General features: G+C 37.5%; 1 protein-coding gene across 1 annotated transcript; it reads right to left on the bottom strand.

The window, feature by feature from the left end:
* Positions 1-7164: 7164 nt before the first annotated feature.
* LOC116409721 lies at positions 7165-16182 on the bottom strand. Its single transcript, XM_031898830.1, has 12 exons — positions 16072-16182; positions 15925-15971; positions 14610-14672; positions 14268-14324; positions 11986-12030; positions 11161-11226; positions 11024-11056; positions 10532-10561; positions 10379-10429; positions 9477-9509; positions 8605-8686; positions 7165-7283 (listed from the first exon to the last, which is right to left on the bottom strand). The coding sequence occupies exons 1-11, from the start codon at positions 16118-16120 to the stop codon at positions 8645-8647; spliced, it is 516 nt and encodes a 171-aa protein (XP_031754690.1). The 5' UTR covers positions 16121-16182; the 3' UTR covers positions 7165-7283; positions 8605-8644.
* Between the last annotated feature and the right edge of the window lie 640 nt (positions 16183-16822).

Consider the following 16822-nt stretch of genomic DNA (forward strand, 5'->3'; position numbering starts at 1 on the left):
AATGGGTCTACAAACACTCAAAAAAATTCAAATAAAAAAAAAAAAAGCTTAAATTTTGCCTTGGACTACTCCCTTTGACTTCTACATGAACTTACAAGCTTTTTAATGCCAATGTTTTATATTAAAATGTGTCTTTTTTTTCTGAAATATCTAATTTTCGAGTTTTGTAAGCCCTAATTCATATTCATGCACAAAAAAATTTGCATCACTCCAAAAATTTGAATTCAAACACAGATAAATCAGCCCCTTCATATGGGTCTCATATTAGAACTCTCTGCCTACACACAATTTATATTTCAAAAAGGACACATGCTATTTTTCTTACATATTTTTTCCTGTATATTTTTAAAGATTATGCAGTATACGCTTAACAGTTTCTTAGCAGATATAAATCTAGAACATGGGCAAACTTGAGCACCACAAAACACCATACATAAACTGTTACTTAAAGTGACACTGACACTAAAAAACGACTCCTCAAAATATGAATGTACATAAAAAGTTGCGTATAGGTCATGTTGATTGATTTTCGCTGAGAGATTTGCTTTTGTAAATAATTGTTGCTTGAAGTTCCTAAACCTGACTGTTTTGCCAACCTGACTGTCCCTTCTCAGCCTGTCAGTTATAGCTTCTAATGCCAACGGCCTCCTGCTGGACAAATATGGCAGCCCCCTCATAGGGGAACATGGGGGATCAGACAGGTAATATAAAAGCATTGGGCAAATACTTTTATGGCAAAAATGAAGGTCATGCAAAGACAATATTATGATAGATGTAAAAAAAAGGTTTAATTTCTGGTGTCAGTATCTCTTTAATGCTTTCTACAAATTTTAATCAAAATCTTCTGCCTCCTTCATCTAAAATTGAGTATCAAACTGTCTCTAAACCAACATGAAATATTTATATGGAGCATTGTTTTCTTATGAGTGATCAGAGGCAACTATTATAATGTGCAATGCCAACTGTTGGCTCCACTGGTGTATAGATCACTACCATCTGGATGAGTGAATACATACCCTTTTTGGTAATAAATGGCATTTCACCATCTGGTAATCTGACTGAAAAGTTTGGGTAGATGCCAGGAGAAAACTACCTGTCTAGTTGTATAATGCTGGAGGTAAATTTTGGTGGAGGAGAAATATTAAATGTGAGTCTCTTTTACATGGCCTGAATGTAGGTTTCTGAGGTTTCTTCTGAAGCCACTAGTTCAACCTTAAGAATACATTATACATTAATGTTCTTGAGAATTCAGTGTTTTTTAATTTGCTTCAACACTTTGTTGAAGGTTCTTCACAGTAATGTCCAATGCAAAAAATAAGTCCCATAAAGAATGGGTTTGCTGAGATGGGAGTGGAAGAACTTGACCAGCTTGCACAGAGTCCTGACCTCAAACCAACTGAACACATGTAGGATGAAATGGAACTGTGACTTGAAGCTTGGACTGATTCCCAGCATTAGTGCCCAACTCTTGAGGTTAAATGGAAGCAAATCCCCAAAATCAAGTTGTATGCCTTCCCAGTAGGGCTTAACAATAGAGGCTATAGCAGTAAGAAGGATCAACTTTAAATTAATATTCTTGGCTTGGGAATTAGACATTGAACAGGCAGATGCCAGATTCTTTGGGCCATGAAGAGGTGCAAACGTAGGTGCAAAGACTGCAGCAAACCTCACAAGGGAGCCCTAACATTTACATGTATCTACTAAACAACAGTGAATGCTTTAACCCAATTACAAACACTTTTTTGCCTGTAAAAGGTATTGCAATAAAAGGGTTTACTTATACACTGTTTAATTGCAATAACTTTTGCAGGCACAAGAAGTGTTTGGGAATGGGTGACTAAAGATACACATTTTGTCCTTGAACTTTTTTTTGGGTGATGTAGGGTTACCATCTCACCCCTTTAAAGTAGGACACTTGAATACACATACAGCAAGTTGGATGCATGACGGAACACAGATACTGTACTTGATACATGCATCCACCTTGCAACATGTGTATTCAATAAGGCTGTGCCTGTATGTTAATAAAATTAATATATATTCTGTTCATCAATAGGATATTGTTTCTCTTAAAACAAGAATTGATCAGTTAGTAGATTACATCCCATGGCTTTATCCAATGTTCAATACAATTTATACCAAATTACCCTTTCAACATATATCTTCATACTGCAATACTTACTCTATTTCTTTAATGACCTTCTCTAAAACCCATAGTTTTTCTGCCTTGACTTAAAATTTGTACCATTTCTCCTCAAGGTGGTGCAGTTGCTCTATTAATATACATGAAAGTCATTAAATTCTTGTGTAATGAATGTATGCTTATCTGTGGAATGTTTGAAAATCTACCTGTGTAGATTCTGGGATTCCCTTGTGTATCTGCTTTTTTGCTTTCAAGGTTTACAATCTGTTTTTTAGAGCAATAAGACACACTCTCTTATTTTTGGCAATGATTTATATAACAAACACTTTTCCCATTACTCCAGGTATTATGTACATGGTATTGTTTGGTATATAACTTATTGGGCTATGTATCATCTGGGTGACACTCAGTTTTCTTTTTGTATTGCACATAATACACACCTTGCAGTTTATAGTGAAGATACCCCCAACAAACTTAAAATGCATATCTTCAGCTATATATTTGTGCTGCCCTGCTTTCATTTATACAAAATTCTGGTGCAATTCTTTGTAGAAATCTAAGATTTAGGCAAAATCAAGGAACAAACCAACTCAAACTGCTCCAACCATGCTGATATATTAATCCCAGTAGTCCTTCATGTTCAAAAACATGTGGCATATGGAGTGCAAGGCATTAAAAGGTTACTCATCAAGCAATGCAGGAAACAGCAGGCCGCACATCCAAGACTGGAATAAAACGTTTATGTAAAATGTCTGTGGTCAAAACATGACATGATAATATCAACCAATGGAAAATGACTATCACTATTAATCCATAGTTGTGTAGCATTTTACATGCCACCTCTTGTTTAACCCTGTAGGTGTTCTTGTCTGTAGCTTATAAATCCAGAATACCTCATGACCCACACATCAACCTACACTCGCTCACCTCACTCACGTAATTTGGAACTCCATACCTTAAGTCTACTAAAAAATCAATAAAACATTAATTAAACCCAAAAAGATTGTTTTGCATCCAATAAGGATTATTTACAGTATATCTTTGTTGGGATCAATTACAAAGTACTGTTTTATTTCTACAGAGAAAAAGGAAATCAGTTTTAAAATTCTGAATGATTTGATTAAAATGGAGTCTATGGGAGACAGGCTTTCCGTAGTTTGGAGCTTTCTGGATAACGGGTTTCCGGATAAGGGATCCCATACCTGTAATCATAAGGGCAAAATATTACTGACCCCGAGCCCCTTGCCAGTCTGCCCTTCCACAACCAGCCTGAGCCGTGCTATCCTCCAGCCACCCAATCCCTAGCTTGGAGGATACCCACCGCCAATCCGGGACCTAATCGATCCCCTTTTCTACTTAGCCATGTTAGTACCCACCCAGTGCTTTATAGCGCACCATTTGTATTCCGTCCACCAATGGTCACCCACCTTAGGGGTTAAACCATCCACTATACGTGATCTGGCATACTATAAGCTAATAACTATAAGTCCAACCCTATGTCATTCAGGTGAACCCCATCAGGGTGAAAAAAGGCCATATTGTTCTCTAACTCCCTGTGCCTTACGACCACCGCACCATTGGCCTGCACGTAATTCGAAACTGCTCTGTTTGTTTTAATTCTGGCCCTGTTGACAGCCCTATGAGTGCGGGCCACCCTCCAATGGGCTCTGGGAATGATATCTGGCCATATTAGGACTACCCCTTCAAACTGTGATTGTAGCCTAAGGCAATCTCTCCTGATGTTGTAATTAGGATTTTCATAGGAAACTGGCCTAGGTCATTGCCCCCTGCATGTAATAGTATAATATTGGGTGGCCCAACCCTTTTGCCTCCTGTACTGCCCGAGGTACTATCTCCTCCCACCTGAGCCCTCTCCTGCTAACCCACTGCAACAACAATAGTAGGTCTAACATAAGCCTGGAACCTATTTCACTCCCATCTGACAATTCTCCTTATTACGCCTGCCCCCAGGCACCACCGCGCTGCTTCCGTAGTGGCCCGATCCTGAAGGAGTGGCTCCCATACTCCTTTGCGGCAAGGTATAGCCCATGTAGTGCCTTTTTAAGTACTGCAATGAACTGGTAGCGAGATGACGAAGAACAGTCTTGATGTACCAGAAAACTGCCCTGGTGTTCAGGCCTTACCCTGTAGTAATTATCAAAACATCTGATAGGGCAAGTGTGATGTCCCTCAATCCTGTACAGTTTTACCCTGAATCCTGTCCCTTTTTTGTCTGTCTTAGATTCTCTAATCATAATAGACACACTCCCTTCTAACCTATGGATGTCCATTGAAAGGATAGCCCCGGTTTACTAGCTCTGATATCCGATAGGCCCCGAAGAAGGCCCATGAGAAAGCCAGTTTGAACAATAACCGTTCGAAGGGCGTGTTAGCCAACTCCCCTAGCTGATCAAATAAACCCCCCCAAAATATTAAAGGTATAGGCCACCTGTGGTCCGTGGACTTGTTCTCCTTTTTGAAACCTTTTACTGCCTGCTTGATTGTAAAATCCTTAGTAAAATCCGTCCAGCCCCGGAATTTAAATAGAAACGCTGAGGCTGCTAGATTTTTCTCTACAATACTAATTGACACATTATCCCTGAAATCCCTGGACAGCTGCCATGCTAATAGCCCTAATTTGTCTGCGCTAGTCTCCGTTCCTCCCATCTCTTGTTCTAGTTGGAACCATTCCTTCCATACTCTGTTATAGCAGCTCCAGGTGTTTGGTGCTACTGACCACCTGATTCATTCCATCATACCTGAAGCACCAGCTTCCATACGATGTCTGGGAATTGCTCTCCCTCCTGGTTTGCTTCCGGTACTAGACCCAAAAATCGGTCCCACTGAAACCGAGATAGAGCATCAGTGATCTCAGTAATTTGCCCTGGGATATATTTTGCCCTAAACTTGAGGTTCAGCTGAAGGAAGCTCAGTGCCAGGTGCCGTAGGAGGGCTAGCACCGGGCATGATGAGGAGGTCAGGTTGTTGACCATTAAAACCGCTGCCATATTATCTGAGTGAAACAAAACTGATTTGTTGACCAATTCCTGCCCCAAAAGCACCACTGCCACTATTATTGGGAACAATTCCAAAAATGCCAGATTGCTTGTTAGCTTGCACATGGCCCACTCCTGGGGCCATCCTGCCACGCACCATTTCCCTGCAAAAAATGCCCCAAAGCCTGTTGCCCCTGCTGCATCTGTAAATAAGCTAATCTCGAGATTCTCTACCGTATTCTCAAGTCAAAGTCCTGGAGGAACTTGCTCCAGACCGCTAGATCTGCCATGTGCTCCTGGTTGAGCCTTATAAAATAATGGGATTGCCTGGTGCCTGCCGTTGCCAGGGCCAGGCTCCTAGAGAAAACACCCTCCCCATTGGGATTATATGGCATGCAAAGTTGAGCTTTCCTAGGAGGGACTGAAGTTGCCTTAAGGTCACCTTTTTTGCCTGCCTTGCGTACTCTATTTCCTCCCTCAACATTAGCACTTTGTCCATGGGGAGCCGGCATTCCTGCCTGACCGTATCCATCTCAATGCCCAAAAATTTTAGGCATGTGATGGGCCCTCTGTCTTCTCCTGTGCTAATGGTACCCCGTATTGGTCCGCGACATCGTGTAGCGTTTCAAGCAGCACTGCACAGATTGTTGAAGTGTTGTGGGCCGACAAAGAGGAAGTCGTCCAAGTAGTGTATGACCGAGGTGACTTCTGGTTTCATATGTACCAGTATCATCGCCCCCCTGTCCTGCCCTGCCCACTAGATGTACTGCCTTGTCAAACGAGGTATAAGAGACCCATACCAGTTCCCTATCTATCTCGTCGTTAACAGAGCTACCTTTGGGGTGGGATAGATGGTGTGGATTAGCCGGAATTTGCCGGTTTCCTTTTTTGGCACGAGGCCCAGGGGGGATTTTCTAAAGTTGTGCAATGGTGGGTCCTTGAAAGGGCCCGCCATCCGGCCCAGGCTCACTTCTTTCCGCAGTTTTTCCAAAACCAAACCAGGATTTTTGTTGGCTGACCTCAAATTCTTGTGGTGGTCCCCATGTGTCCTCTCCCCTCCCGGAATCCTAAACCCATCTCAATAATGGGGTCTCTGTATTCAGCCAGAAGGGGTGAAGGCTTATTTTTTTACAGCATTACATATATTGATTGCCTCTTTATTATTCTTAAGAGCACATTGATATTTAAAAATAATTCTTGTTTGATTTTTTTCTTATAACAATTGAACATTTTCTTTAAAATGCAATGCTAGAAATGTATAAATCAGCCTCCAAATTTAGCCTTGGTGTGTTCTATTACCCTTCTGTAACTGTAATTTCCCCCAAACATCTATTACAGGCTTAATCCTTATATCACATTTTTGGTAATAGTGAAGAATGGCGAGTCTGAGCATATCGAAGTACTTCTGCTGCACAAAGATGAAAATAGAATTCTTTAATGGATGGAACGGATGCATAATTCCTAATTCATTTTGGTAGCACCTGGGCTCTTTTTGCATTAATTTGCCTTAATAGTTGCGGGGGTACTATCCCATATTGTTTTCATGTCAGAAGAATTAGCTGTCATTTGTATGTTGCATATGCTGTGTAATACTGAAACATCCTTTGTTTTGTGGAAAATAACCCTGCAGTAAATAAAACACAGGTGAATACCTGCTTGAAGTTCCAAATTACTCTGTACTTTAAGTGAATTCCCAAAAGACATATAACTCTATATATGGCAGCACCACTGAATAATGAATCTTTGACAAAATTACCAGGGTTCCTATCCAGTGGATGCTTCTTAAACACAAACCATGTTGTCTGGATAAGGTCTAGCACTGTTATGTGAACTGGCTATGTTAAAAAAAAGCAACAGAAAGAATAACAGAAGTGCAAATATATTTTGCTTCTAAGATGTTGTTGACAATCCAAACATTTCTATTTATTCATTTTCATATTAAAAGCTTTGTAGATTTTGCTTTTTTCATGGACAGCCTATAAAGAAACATCAGTTGCTTCAAACTATTATAAAAAAAAACTCAGGTTTAGGTTTGCTATAGTTTCTTTATTAGGGAACTTTAAAAGCCAAGTGCCTGCTGGATTAATAAGAAGAGACATATATATGGAAATGTTATTGCATCTAACGTTTGGTTTTGCTTCTCTCTGAAACAGAAGAAATAGAACAATGTTAACATCTTCGGGTTACATAGCCCTGTCTTCTTACAGATTTATATTTTTTAAAATGATACATTACAAAATTATTATTAAATGTATATTATTGCTCTAAATACACTGCTAACCTCTCTATTTTGCCACTGTACATATCTACATTCAAGGATTAACAGTTGAAAAGACAGTATTGGAGAGCTGGAGACATGCTGGGGCATGTTTACTAAGATTGGAGATAAATATCACCAGTGATGTTGCCCAAAGCAACCAATCAGCATTTACATTTTTACGGTCACCTACAAGTTAGAAAAGAAAAGCAAATATCTGGTTGTTGTTATGGGCAACATCACCTGTGATATTTGCTTACACACTATAATAAATATGCCCCAAAAACCACAAACAAAATGTTATGTTCCTTTAGAAGGAGCTTAAATACACAGAGTGAGTTCTATCAATACTTCATTAGCCCATGCTATGCTGTATTGGAATCTAAATAACCTTGAGTGGTTGGTAGAATGATCTCCTAGCGATGTGCAAAGGTATGTTAAGCAGTAGGTATTGCATTGCAACAAAAATACCGTATGTCTGGCAGAGCTGTCTGTCAGGGTCATCCTCAGCTTAGGGACTGCACTTGCTTGGGTGCCTTTTGTCTTCTCTATTGTAAATTACAAATAAAATACAGGTATGAGAGCTGTTATCCAGAATCCGCAGGACCTGGGGGTTCTATACATAAGGGATCTTTATGTAATTTGGATCACCATACTATAAGTCTCCTAAAAAGTATTTAAATATTAAATAAACCCAAAAGGATTGCTTTTTCTTCAATAACTATTAATTATAAAATAGTTGGGATCAAGAACAAGGTACTGTTTTATTTTTACAGAGAAAAAAAGAAATCATTCTTAAAAATTGGAATTGTTTGTTTACAATGTACTCTATTTGCAATGACCTTCCTGTAATTCAGAGATTTCAGGATAATGATTTTCCAGGTAACAGATCCCATACCTGTAATAGAAGCTAATAGTATGTGTAAAATACTTTTGTTCCTTCTCCTGTTTTCCCTCCCCTAACCCAAGCCATTACTTCTTATTTTGAGCATTAATATTTAGCACTTATACACTTATTATGGCAGTATTTCCTCCAACCAGCTAACTCTGGCTATAATATAGCTTTTTTTCTTTACAGAGAGAACACCTTCATGTGAGGTTCAGCTAGCTGGGAGTTATAGGGCTATGCTATAATACGTGATTGACATGACCTCTCATGCTGCCTTTTTAAATTATGTAAAAAATACTGCTGAACTTGGGTAACCTACCAAAACCCAGTGTGGTGCATTTACCAGCCAGAGGAGTTTCTTAGTTTTTACCAAGAGATTGTGCAACATTTGAAGCGATTTTCTGTAATAAAACAAATTATTATGCTGTTATTTATTTATAAAAATGAATATATACCATAAGTACATTTTTTGGAAATATACATAATAATAATACTCTAATTCAATGAGTGTTAATTTTCTGTCTTTTAAAAGGCTACTTAAATTATGCAAGTATAGAAACTATTATCTGTGAACTATCCAGAATTAGGCAATATGAGTATTTTTTTTCCCAGCAAACAATTCTTAGTTTGTGACTGATTTGCTTCATCTCTGTAACAGTAAGCCAATACTTGGTACTTGATGGTAACATAAATCCAAAAGATCCCTTGGGGATCATTTTCAAAGACCCAGAACATAAGTGCAAGAGTGATAAAGGGTGCAAAAGCATGCTTCTTAATGCTAATGCTTATAGTATTTCTTGCTAAAAGGTGCAGCGTGTAGTGACCACAGGCTTAGGGTAGCCCTGTTCTTTACAAATGCCTTAGAGCAGGTAGTAAGTACAGAGCCCAGTTTTAACTTGCAGTCCCTAACCTGTGCGTCTGAATGACATATAATTTAGGGGATGGGTATGGAGAAAAAGATTCTCAACAGAAAACAGCAGATCATTAAAAAATGGCAAGCTGTACTTTATTTGCTACAAGACAACAGCCCAGCTAAACTAGACCTTATCATTTATATTTGTAACATTACTGGATGTTTTTCAAATCTTGTAATCTATAGTATAAAATCCAAAATGATTTATTTTTTCAAACATTAAAACTAATTACTTGCTGCAAAAGTCGACAATAGCAAATTAAAAAAAATTGACTCACCAGTATTTTGTCCACCTCAGTTATTATGTCAGCCTAGGAATCATGAAACATGTATTAATCAATTACAGCAATGTATATCTGCTGCAAATATTTAAATAAATGTATGTACTTTTGTGAAGTGAGCAGAGCAGAGTTCCAATACAGATAAGGGTTTATTTATTGATGGCTGGGGTGCCAAATCACACCCCTTGTTTGCTATGCAGCATTCTGGAGCCTTCTTCTCTATCTCACTTTGTAGTGAAAATGTATCCCATGTCATAAATATAAGCAGCATGGTGGCTCAATGGGTAGCACCTCTGCCTTGCAGTGCAAGGATTTGGTATGTTCTCCCTGGGCTTGTGTGGGTTTCCTCAGGGTACTCCATTTTCCTCCCACACTCCAAAAAGGTTAATTGGCTTCTTAATAAACAGTGTATGTGAATTTGATATGGACCTTAGACTGTTAGCTCCTCCAGGGGAGGGACTGATGTGAATAATGCAAAATCTTTGTAAAGCTGTGCATGTGTTGGCACTATTTAATTAACTGGAAATAAAAATGTCGCTAAGGAGTTTAATGACTATATAAAGGCACATGTTATATAGATTGTGGAACTGTAAGATGAATTCCATTCATATGTTACAAAATAACATTTTTTCTAATACTCAAGTAATACTGAAGTTTAATGACTTGTGTAACACAAGTGACCTTACTTAGCACTATTTAATGGATATCCTTTTACACAGGTCATTTGTAACTTTGTTCATTATATACTGAAGAATAACAACTGCATAATTATTTATAACTATCAATATGTTATTAGTATAACATATTGGACAATATTATTCATATGGGAATATATTTTATACTAGTCTGTATGAGCTTTTGCACAGGGTAGCATTGCATTTGGACTTTTTTTCACTTACCAACACTCCGCATCCAACATTTCTGATGTCTTGTGTAAGGATCTTGTCATTCTGTATAACAGAACACACAAAAAATGTGTATCTAGTGCTTATGAACATTATTTAATCCTAATAACAGTGTTCATCTACATATGGATGAAATATTTCTCTCACCAGTATGTTGCCAATAATGGGAATATCTTCCTAAAAATAAATAGAATGCACAAATCTTTTAAACAGTTCCACTTAACCCAGAACATTATTTGCGTATAACAGTAGTATACAAAGCTGTACTATCTTTTGCTTCTTAAAATAAAATAAGCATCAAGTAAATAGTGTGTGTGCCAAAGTATATCCATCCAAGCTGTATCTTAATATCACAAGTTGTTTTGTACATTATCACAGAAAATCTTCCAGCTGTGATGTGCAGGAGACACACTATCACTGTATAAACAACACATGGTCCACACACACTTTACATTAGGAAGTACACTGTTATTTTAGTATTTAACATAATGGATGTTCTGAACATTGTGTTGAAAATTCAGTTGAAACCAAAATTCTGAAGTATTTTAATGGTATTTAGCACATTGATGCTGTTAATTTCTGGTTTTGAATCTAATGAACATTCTTGTTTTAATCTGCATTATAAAATAAGAAACTTACCAAATATTTGGTTGCTTTTGCAATAAGTGTTTCCTAGATAGGAGAGATGCATGTATTTAATAAAAATAATGTAATTAGATTACAGAATTATAATGTTGTAATAATGTTTATATCCAGAGCATAAATATCCCTCTTACCAGATACTGAAACATTGAAGCTGCAAGCTGGTCAGCTATTGTTTCGGCGTTATTAAGTGTTGGTGTCTGTAAAAGAAATTATCCATTATTTATTTAAAAAAAATAATAATAAAATCTTGAATGTTCAGTGGTGCAAATCTGTCGTGTTTCACTTCACTGAAAAATTTGCGAATTAAAACGGAGAAAATGTTGTGCACCAAAAGATTTTCTTTTTTGATGTGCATAATTTTTTTACTCACGCAACAATTTTTGTTGCACAGTGAATTTTAACTGAATGTCAACTGCATAGACCGAGGTATAAGGCTATATTTTTCAAATATCCTGAAAACTTCCTTTAGGAATCTTCAAGAAAAAAAATCTGGCGCGGTTGCATTAAAAAAAAGCATGGGCGACACAAAAAAAAAAACGCTACGCGATTTTTTTGCCATTTCGCTAATTTTATGGCGAAGCGGAACGGGACAGATTCACTCATTACTAGATATCAGCCATTGACTTCTGGTTTTAGCTAACAAACTATCACCTGTTAAGTGCTTGTACCAGTATTTTAGTGCAAGTCTGTGAGGGGGAAATATCAGGCTTTTCTAGTGAAAGCATTGGTATTCTGGGATTATTTGCAGTAGCCTTTATTTTTCTTCATCTGTGTGTTTTTTATACAATCTTTCTTTGTATTTTTTTTTATTATTAAACTTTTTCTGTTTTGCAGTTTTCCAGTTTGGAATTTAAACTGTATCCTAGCGACCAGGTTATGATTTAAATGACAGAAATGAACTTAACTAAAGTCTGCATAGAAAAATGTAAGGGATAATAATATAGTAAAATTCTTACCACATTTATGCCAAGAATGTTATTAATGGTACAGCCGACTTTTCCCTAAAGAATAAAACACGCAGAAGAAAGGAATACAATTATTTAGACAAAACGGTGAAACTAAAATCTGTTTTTAATAACATTTTTCATTGGTCACCTGAAAACAATCTGAACTTCTTTAAAGTCACTAAAAAGTGCCTTTCCCCAAACCCCATACTTTATTCACAATGTTTTGTTTTTTTTATAATAGAAAGCTTTCAAGGTGTTAGATGTCATCAATTTTTTTTTTTTTTTTTTTGCCCCAGATTGCATGACTATGATCTTTGATAATTGGTAAATCAGGCCCTTAGGGATGCAATTAGTTGATTTAGCAAAAAAACATCAGGATGTCAGGATGGTATAAATCTGAACTAAAACAGATGCTTTCAGCAAGGAAAATATATTATTAAATTTGAAATACCAGTTGCCTCGTAAACAATATCATAACTGTAAAATATGCCTCTAAGGGGGAGATTTATCAATCCACGAACGGTCCGATCGTTTGTTCGATCGGACCATTCATGTTTTCTGCGACTTTTTCGTTCCTTGCGTATTTTCGCTGATTTTTTCGCATTTTAATGCAACTTTTTCGTACTGTGCGTGAAAAAAAAAACGCAACAAAATCGTATTGTCGCAACAAGTAGGAAAGTTTCGGAATCATTCAAGCTACAGTATCGTGACTTTCCTTGGGCCATGTTATAGCTGCAGAGTGCCATTGAGTCCTATGGGAGACTTTCCTTGGGCCGGGTTGGAGCTGCAGAGTGCCATTGAGCCCTATGGGAGACTTTCCTTGGGCCAGGTTGGAGCTGCAGAGTGCCATTGAGCCCTATGGGAGACTTTCCTTGGGCCGGGTTGGAGCTGCAGAGTGCCATTGAGCCCTATGGGAGACTTTCCTTGGGCCAGGTTGGAGCTGCAGAGTGCCATTGAGCCCTATGGGAGACTTTCCTTGGGCCAGGTTGGAGCTGCAGAGTGCCATTGAGCCCTATGGGAGACTTTCCTTGGGCCGGGTTGGAGCTGCAGAGTGCCATTGAGCCCTATGGGAGACTTTCCTTGGGCCGGGTTGGAGCTGCAGAGTGCCATTGAGCCCTATGGGAGACTTTCCTTGGGCCAGGTTGGAGCTGCAGAGTGCCATTGAGCCCTATGGGAGACTTTCCTTGGGCCAGGTTGGAGCTGCAGAGTGCCATTGAGCCCTATGGGAGACTTTCCTTGGGCCAGGTTGGAGCTGCAGAGTGCCATTGAGCCCTATGGGAGACTATCCTTGGGCCAGGTTGGAGCTGCAGAGTGCCATTGAGCCCTATGGGAGACTTTCCTTGGGCCGGGTTGGAGCTGCAGAGTGCCATTGAGCCCTATGGGAGACTTTCCTTGGGCTGGGTTGGAGCTGCAGAGTGCCATTGAGCCCTATGGGAGACTTTCCTTGGGCCAGGTTGGAGCTGCAGAGTGCCATTGAGCCCTATGGGAGACTTTCCTTGGGCCAGGTTGGAGCTGCAGAGTGCCATTGAGCCCTATGGGAGACTTTCCTTGGGCCAGGTTGGAGCTGCAGAGTGCCATTGAGCCCTATGGGAGACTATCCTTGGGCCAGGTTGGAGCTGCAGAGTGCCATTGAGCCCTATGGGAGACTTTCCTTGGGCCGGGTTGGAGCTGCAGAGTGCCATTGAGCCCTATGGGAGACTTTCCTTGGGCTGGGTTGGAGCTGCAGAGTGCCATTGAGCCCTATGGGAGACTTTCCTTGGGCCAGGTTGGAGCTGCAGAGTGCCATTGAGCCCTATGGGAGACTTTCCTTGGGCCAGGTTGGAGCTGCAGAGTGCCATTGAGTCCTATGGGAGGCTTCCAAAATCGTGCACAGAAGGATCAAAGTCGGAAAGGTTTTCCTGCATTTTACGATCATTCGGATACGAAAATTTTGTGACTTTCGGATCGCCAATACGATATTATCGTGACTAATACGATTTTTTTCGTAAGCATATTCGTGATATTTGCGATCATCAGAAATTATCGTATCCAATCCGAATTTATCCCATTCGGGATTCGAATTTGTGTCTTAATAAATCTGCCCCTAAGTTTTATTTATTATATAATTAGCATTAATATAGATAAATGTTGATGATTATGTACAGTATTAAAAAACTGAGATGGTTTTTTTATCAATAAAATCATAAAGAGAACCAAGGGGGCATTTAAAAATGGCCTTAAAGCCAAATAGAAGTTGACTTTTTAAAGAGGGAGAAAGAGAATAATAAATAAATACATGGTATTTAACTTACCAGAAGTACATTCACTTCATTTATAAATGCCAAGAAGAGGGCATTATTTTGCTGTTTCTGTATATAAAGCAAAGTAAGAATGATATTAAATTTAACACGTTCTACTATCCTGCAGATATACACTGTGTTCTTTCAAAATGCATTTTCTAAAAAAACATAGTTTTTTTAGAAAATTAAATTAAATGCCGTTTTGAAATCCAAGACAGATGAAAAAGTCAGAAATGGTTAGTCCTATTTTTGGGTCTCTTAATAAATAATTGCTTGATAATAGCATATAATAACTAAATATTATATATAAAACAGAGAAAACAAAGATCAAATAATAGCATATAATAACTTTACCTGGGCCAATTTGTAGTTACAGAGCAATTCACTCAGTTTTTCAAGCAGAAGTGGTGCATCATCCTGGAATATATCAAGTTGTTTTAGTAAATAGTAATGCGCACATTTCAATTAGCGCTAAGGGCTAAACGGAAAAAAAAATGTGGTTCTAAGATAATTACAACATAAGCTTCAGTTAATTTTTATACAAGTTTATACAGTATTCAGCATTTTCACATTGATTGAAACCTAAAGCAAAACTACTGATCAGAACTATAAGGGCAATCAAGAGTAACCTATTTGAATCCCATCATGACAACATTCATAAATTCACTTTGTAACACAGTAGCCATAACTTGCTAAAATAGTAATCCTACCAAAGTGCAGTATACACAGTAAATATTGCCCTTTAACATCTTTAACACATCTTTTGAATGCTCTGTATGCCACTCACTAATCACCTGAAAGGAAATAATGCAGGTTCTATATATAACAGACAGGTTTATATGAGCACAATGCCTCGTATGAACCAGAGGGCAGACTTTGCTACTTAATATGGCAGTTTTTCTATATGGGAAAATACAAATGCACGTTACTAGAACATCACATTTTTATTAAATATTTATATTTTTGTTAATATATTTATTTATATAAGCATGTTCATGTATGTGTTGTTTGTTAATATATATTTTATAGAAACCTGCAATGTCCAGGAGTATAGTTTACTTTCAAAAATGAAAGACACATGAAACATCAACAAGTGTCATATTTTAGCCCTGACTGCAGTTTTCTGTCAATACAACCCCACAGTAATTGATGGGTTTGCTTTACCTTGAAGCAGAGCCGTTTCGGTTAAACTCTAGCACTATGCTCTAAGGTTATCCACACTGGATGACATGTTTTTAAATATTAATAACATTATTGATCAGTAATATTGTTTTTATTAGTGTATATTATATATTAACATATAATTAACTATAACATTTGTATACTTTGACTGGCACATGTATATCTCCCATTTATTATCACTTAATAATTGTATTGTAAATAACTTATCAGTTATCTAATATACAAAATGAACCCCAAAGCGCTGTATTATTAGGTATTTCAGCTACAAAAGACATGTTTGATGTATCTTAGTTCCTATTAACTATAGTATACAATGTACCTTTATTGACCTTGAGCTTCTAAACTTTAATATAGAAACTTATAATATAGAAATGTAAATAAAATAATATTATAGACATTTTATCAGTGCATTTGTGACATCTGCAGTGTATCCACTCTGGTTTTTAATCAAGTGTATTGGGATTCAAATATATTATATTCATATTACCTGCAAAAGCTGCTGAAAACAGTTCCCTTGTGGCACACTGGCAGCATCTATAACAATTTAGACAGCAATTAATAAATACTACCTAAACTAAAAATGTATTTAATAATTCAGTCTTTTCTACTTTTTTCCAGTTATATTAATACTTACCGAAACAGCTGCTTACAGCTGCGATCAGGAAGACAACAGCAATTTTCATGTTGAAGGTAATGGAGTTCTAACTACAAATCTGAGTATAAGACTCTGTAAAGTCGTAGAAGAATAGGACTTCTTATATATAGAAACAAAAAGGGCCTTTTAGGTTTTTTTTTTTATATGTTATCACATAACTTTGGAAAGATCACAATGATTTGTTTAAACACCATTATGTATGTTGTTATTTTGATAAGAAATAATTTTGGCAGTTATTTGCTCTATTTTAGTGTTTAATTTTTTCAGTTAATCAGTGTTGTAAATATTTATTTTATTAACTATAATGTGGAATAATTGGAGTGCAAATATGAATATAATATTAAGATTTCCATAAACATAAGATATGCATCCTTTAATTCCATTAATTCAATTAAATAATTATGGAACCTTTCATTAATCACGTGTCTTTGTGTTATTATGATACTATAAAATTCGGATGTGTATTTTCTAGGACAGAAGTTTTCAAACTGTGTGCCAGGGTCAATAAAGAGGTTACAGTTATGGATATGGGCAAATATAACGGCAAATTAGGGTGCAGTTGTCAGTGTATGTTTCTATAAAGGTCTTCATCCATTCAGGCCATAATATACCAGCAATATTGGTAAGTCTCAAGCAACTGGATTTACTGAGTGATCATGGAAATGTTTAACCACTCACCCGAACGGCTGCCTCAGTTCACTGGTAGGGGTTAAATCCTCAAGTGTAATAC

The sequence above is a fragment of the Xenopus tropicalis genome, chromosome 3 (assembly GCF_000004195.4).
Source record: "Xenopus tropicalis strain Nigerian chromosome 3, UCB_Xtro_10.0, whole genome shotgun sequence".
NCBI classification, from domain to species: Eukaryota; Metazoa; Chordata; class Amphibia; order Anura; family Pipidae; genus Xenopus; species Xenopus tropicalis.

Bases quoted from the DNA above. Each gene is read 5' to 3' on its own strand.
- LOC116409721 (XM_031898830.1), bottom strand. From the start codon at position 16,120: ATGAAAATTGCTGTTGTCTTCCTGATCGCAGCTGTAAGCAGCTGTTTC. The intron at 14,673-15,924 runs GTAATATGAATA...GATATATTCCAG, and splicing joins GTTTTCAGCAGCTTTTGCAG to GATGATGCACCACTTCTGCT. The intron at 11,227-11,985 runs GTAAGAATTTTA...TTTCTTTTACAG, and splicing joins ACATTCTTGGCATAAATGTG to ACACCAACACTTAATAACGC.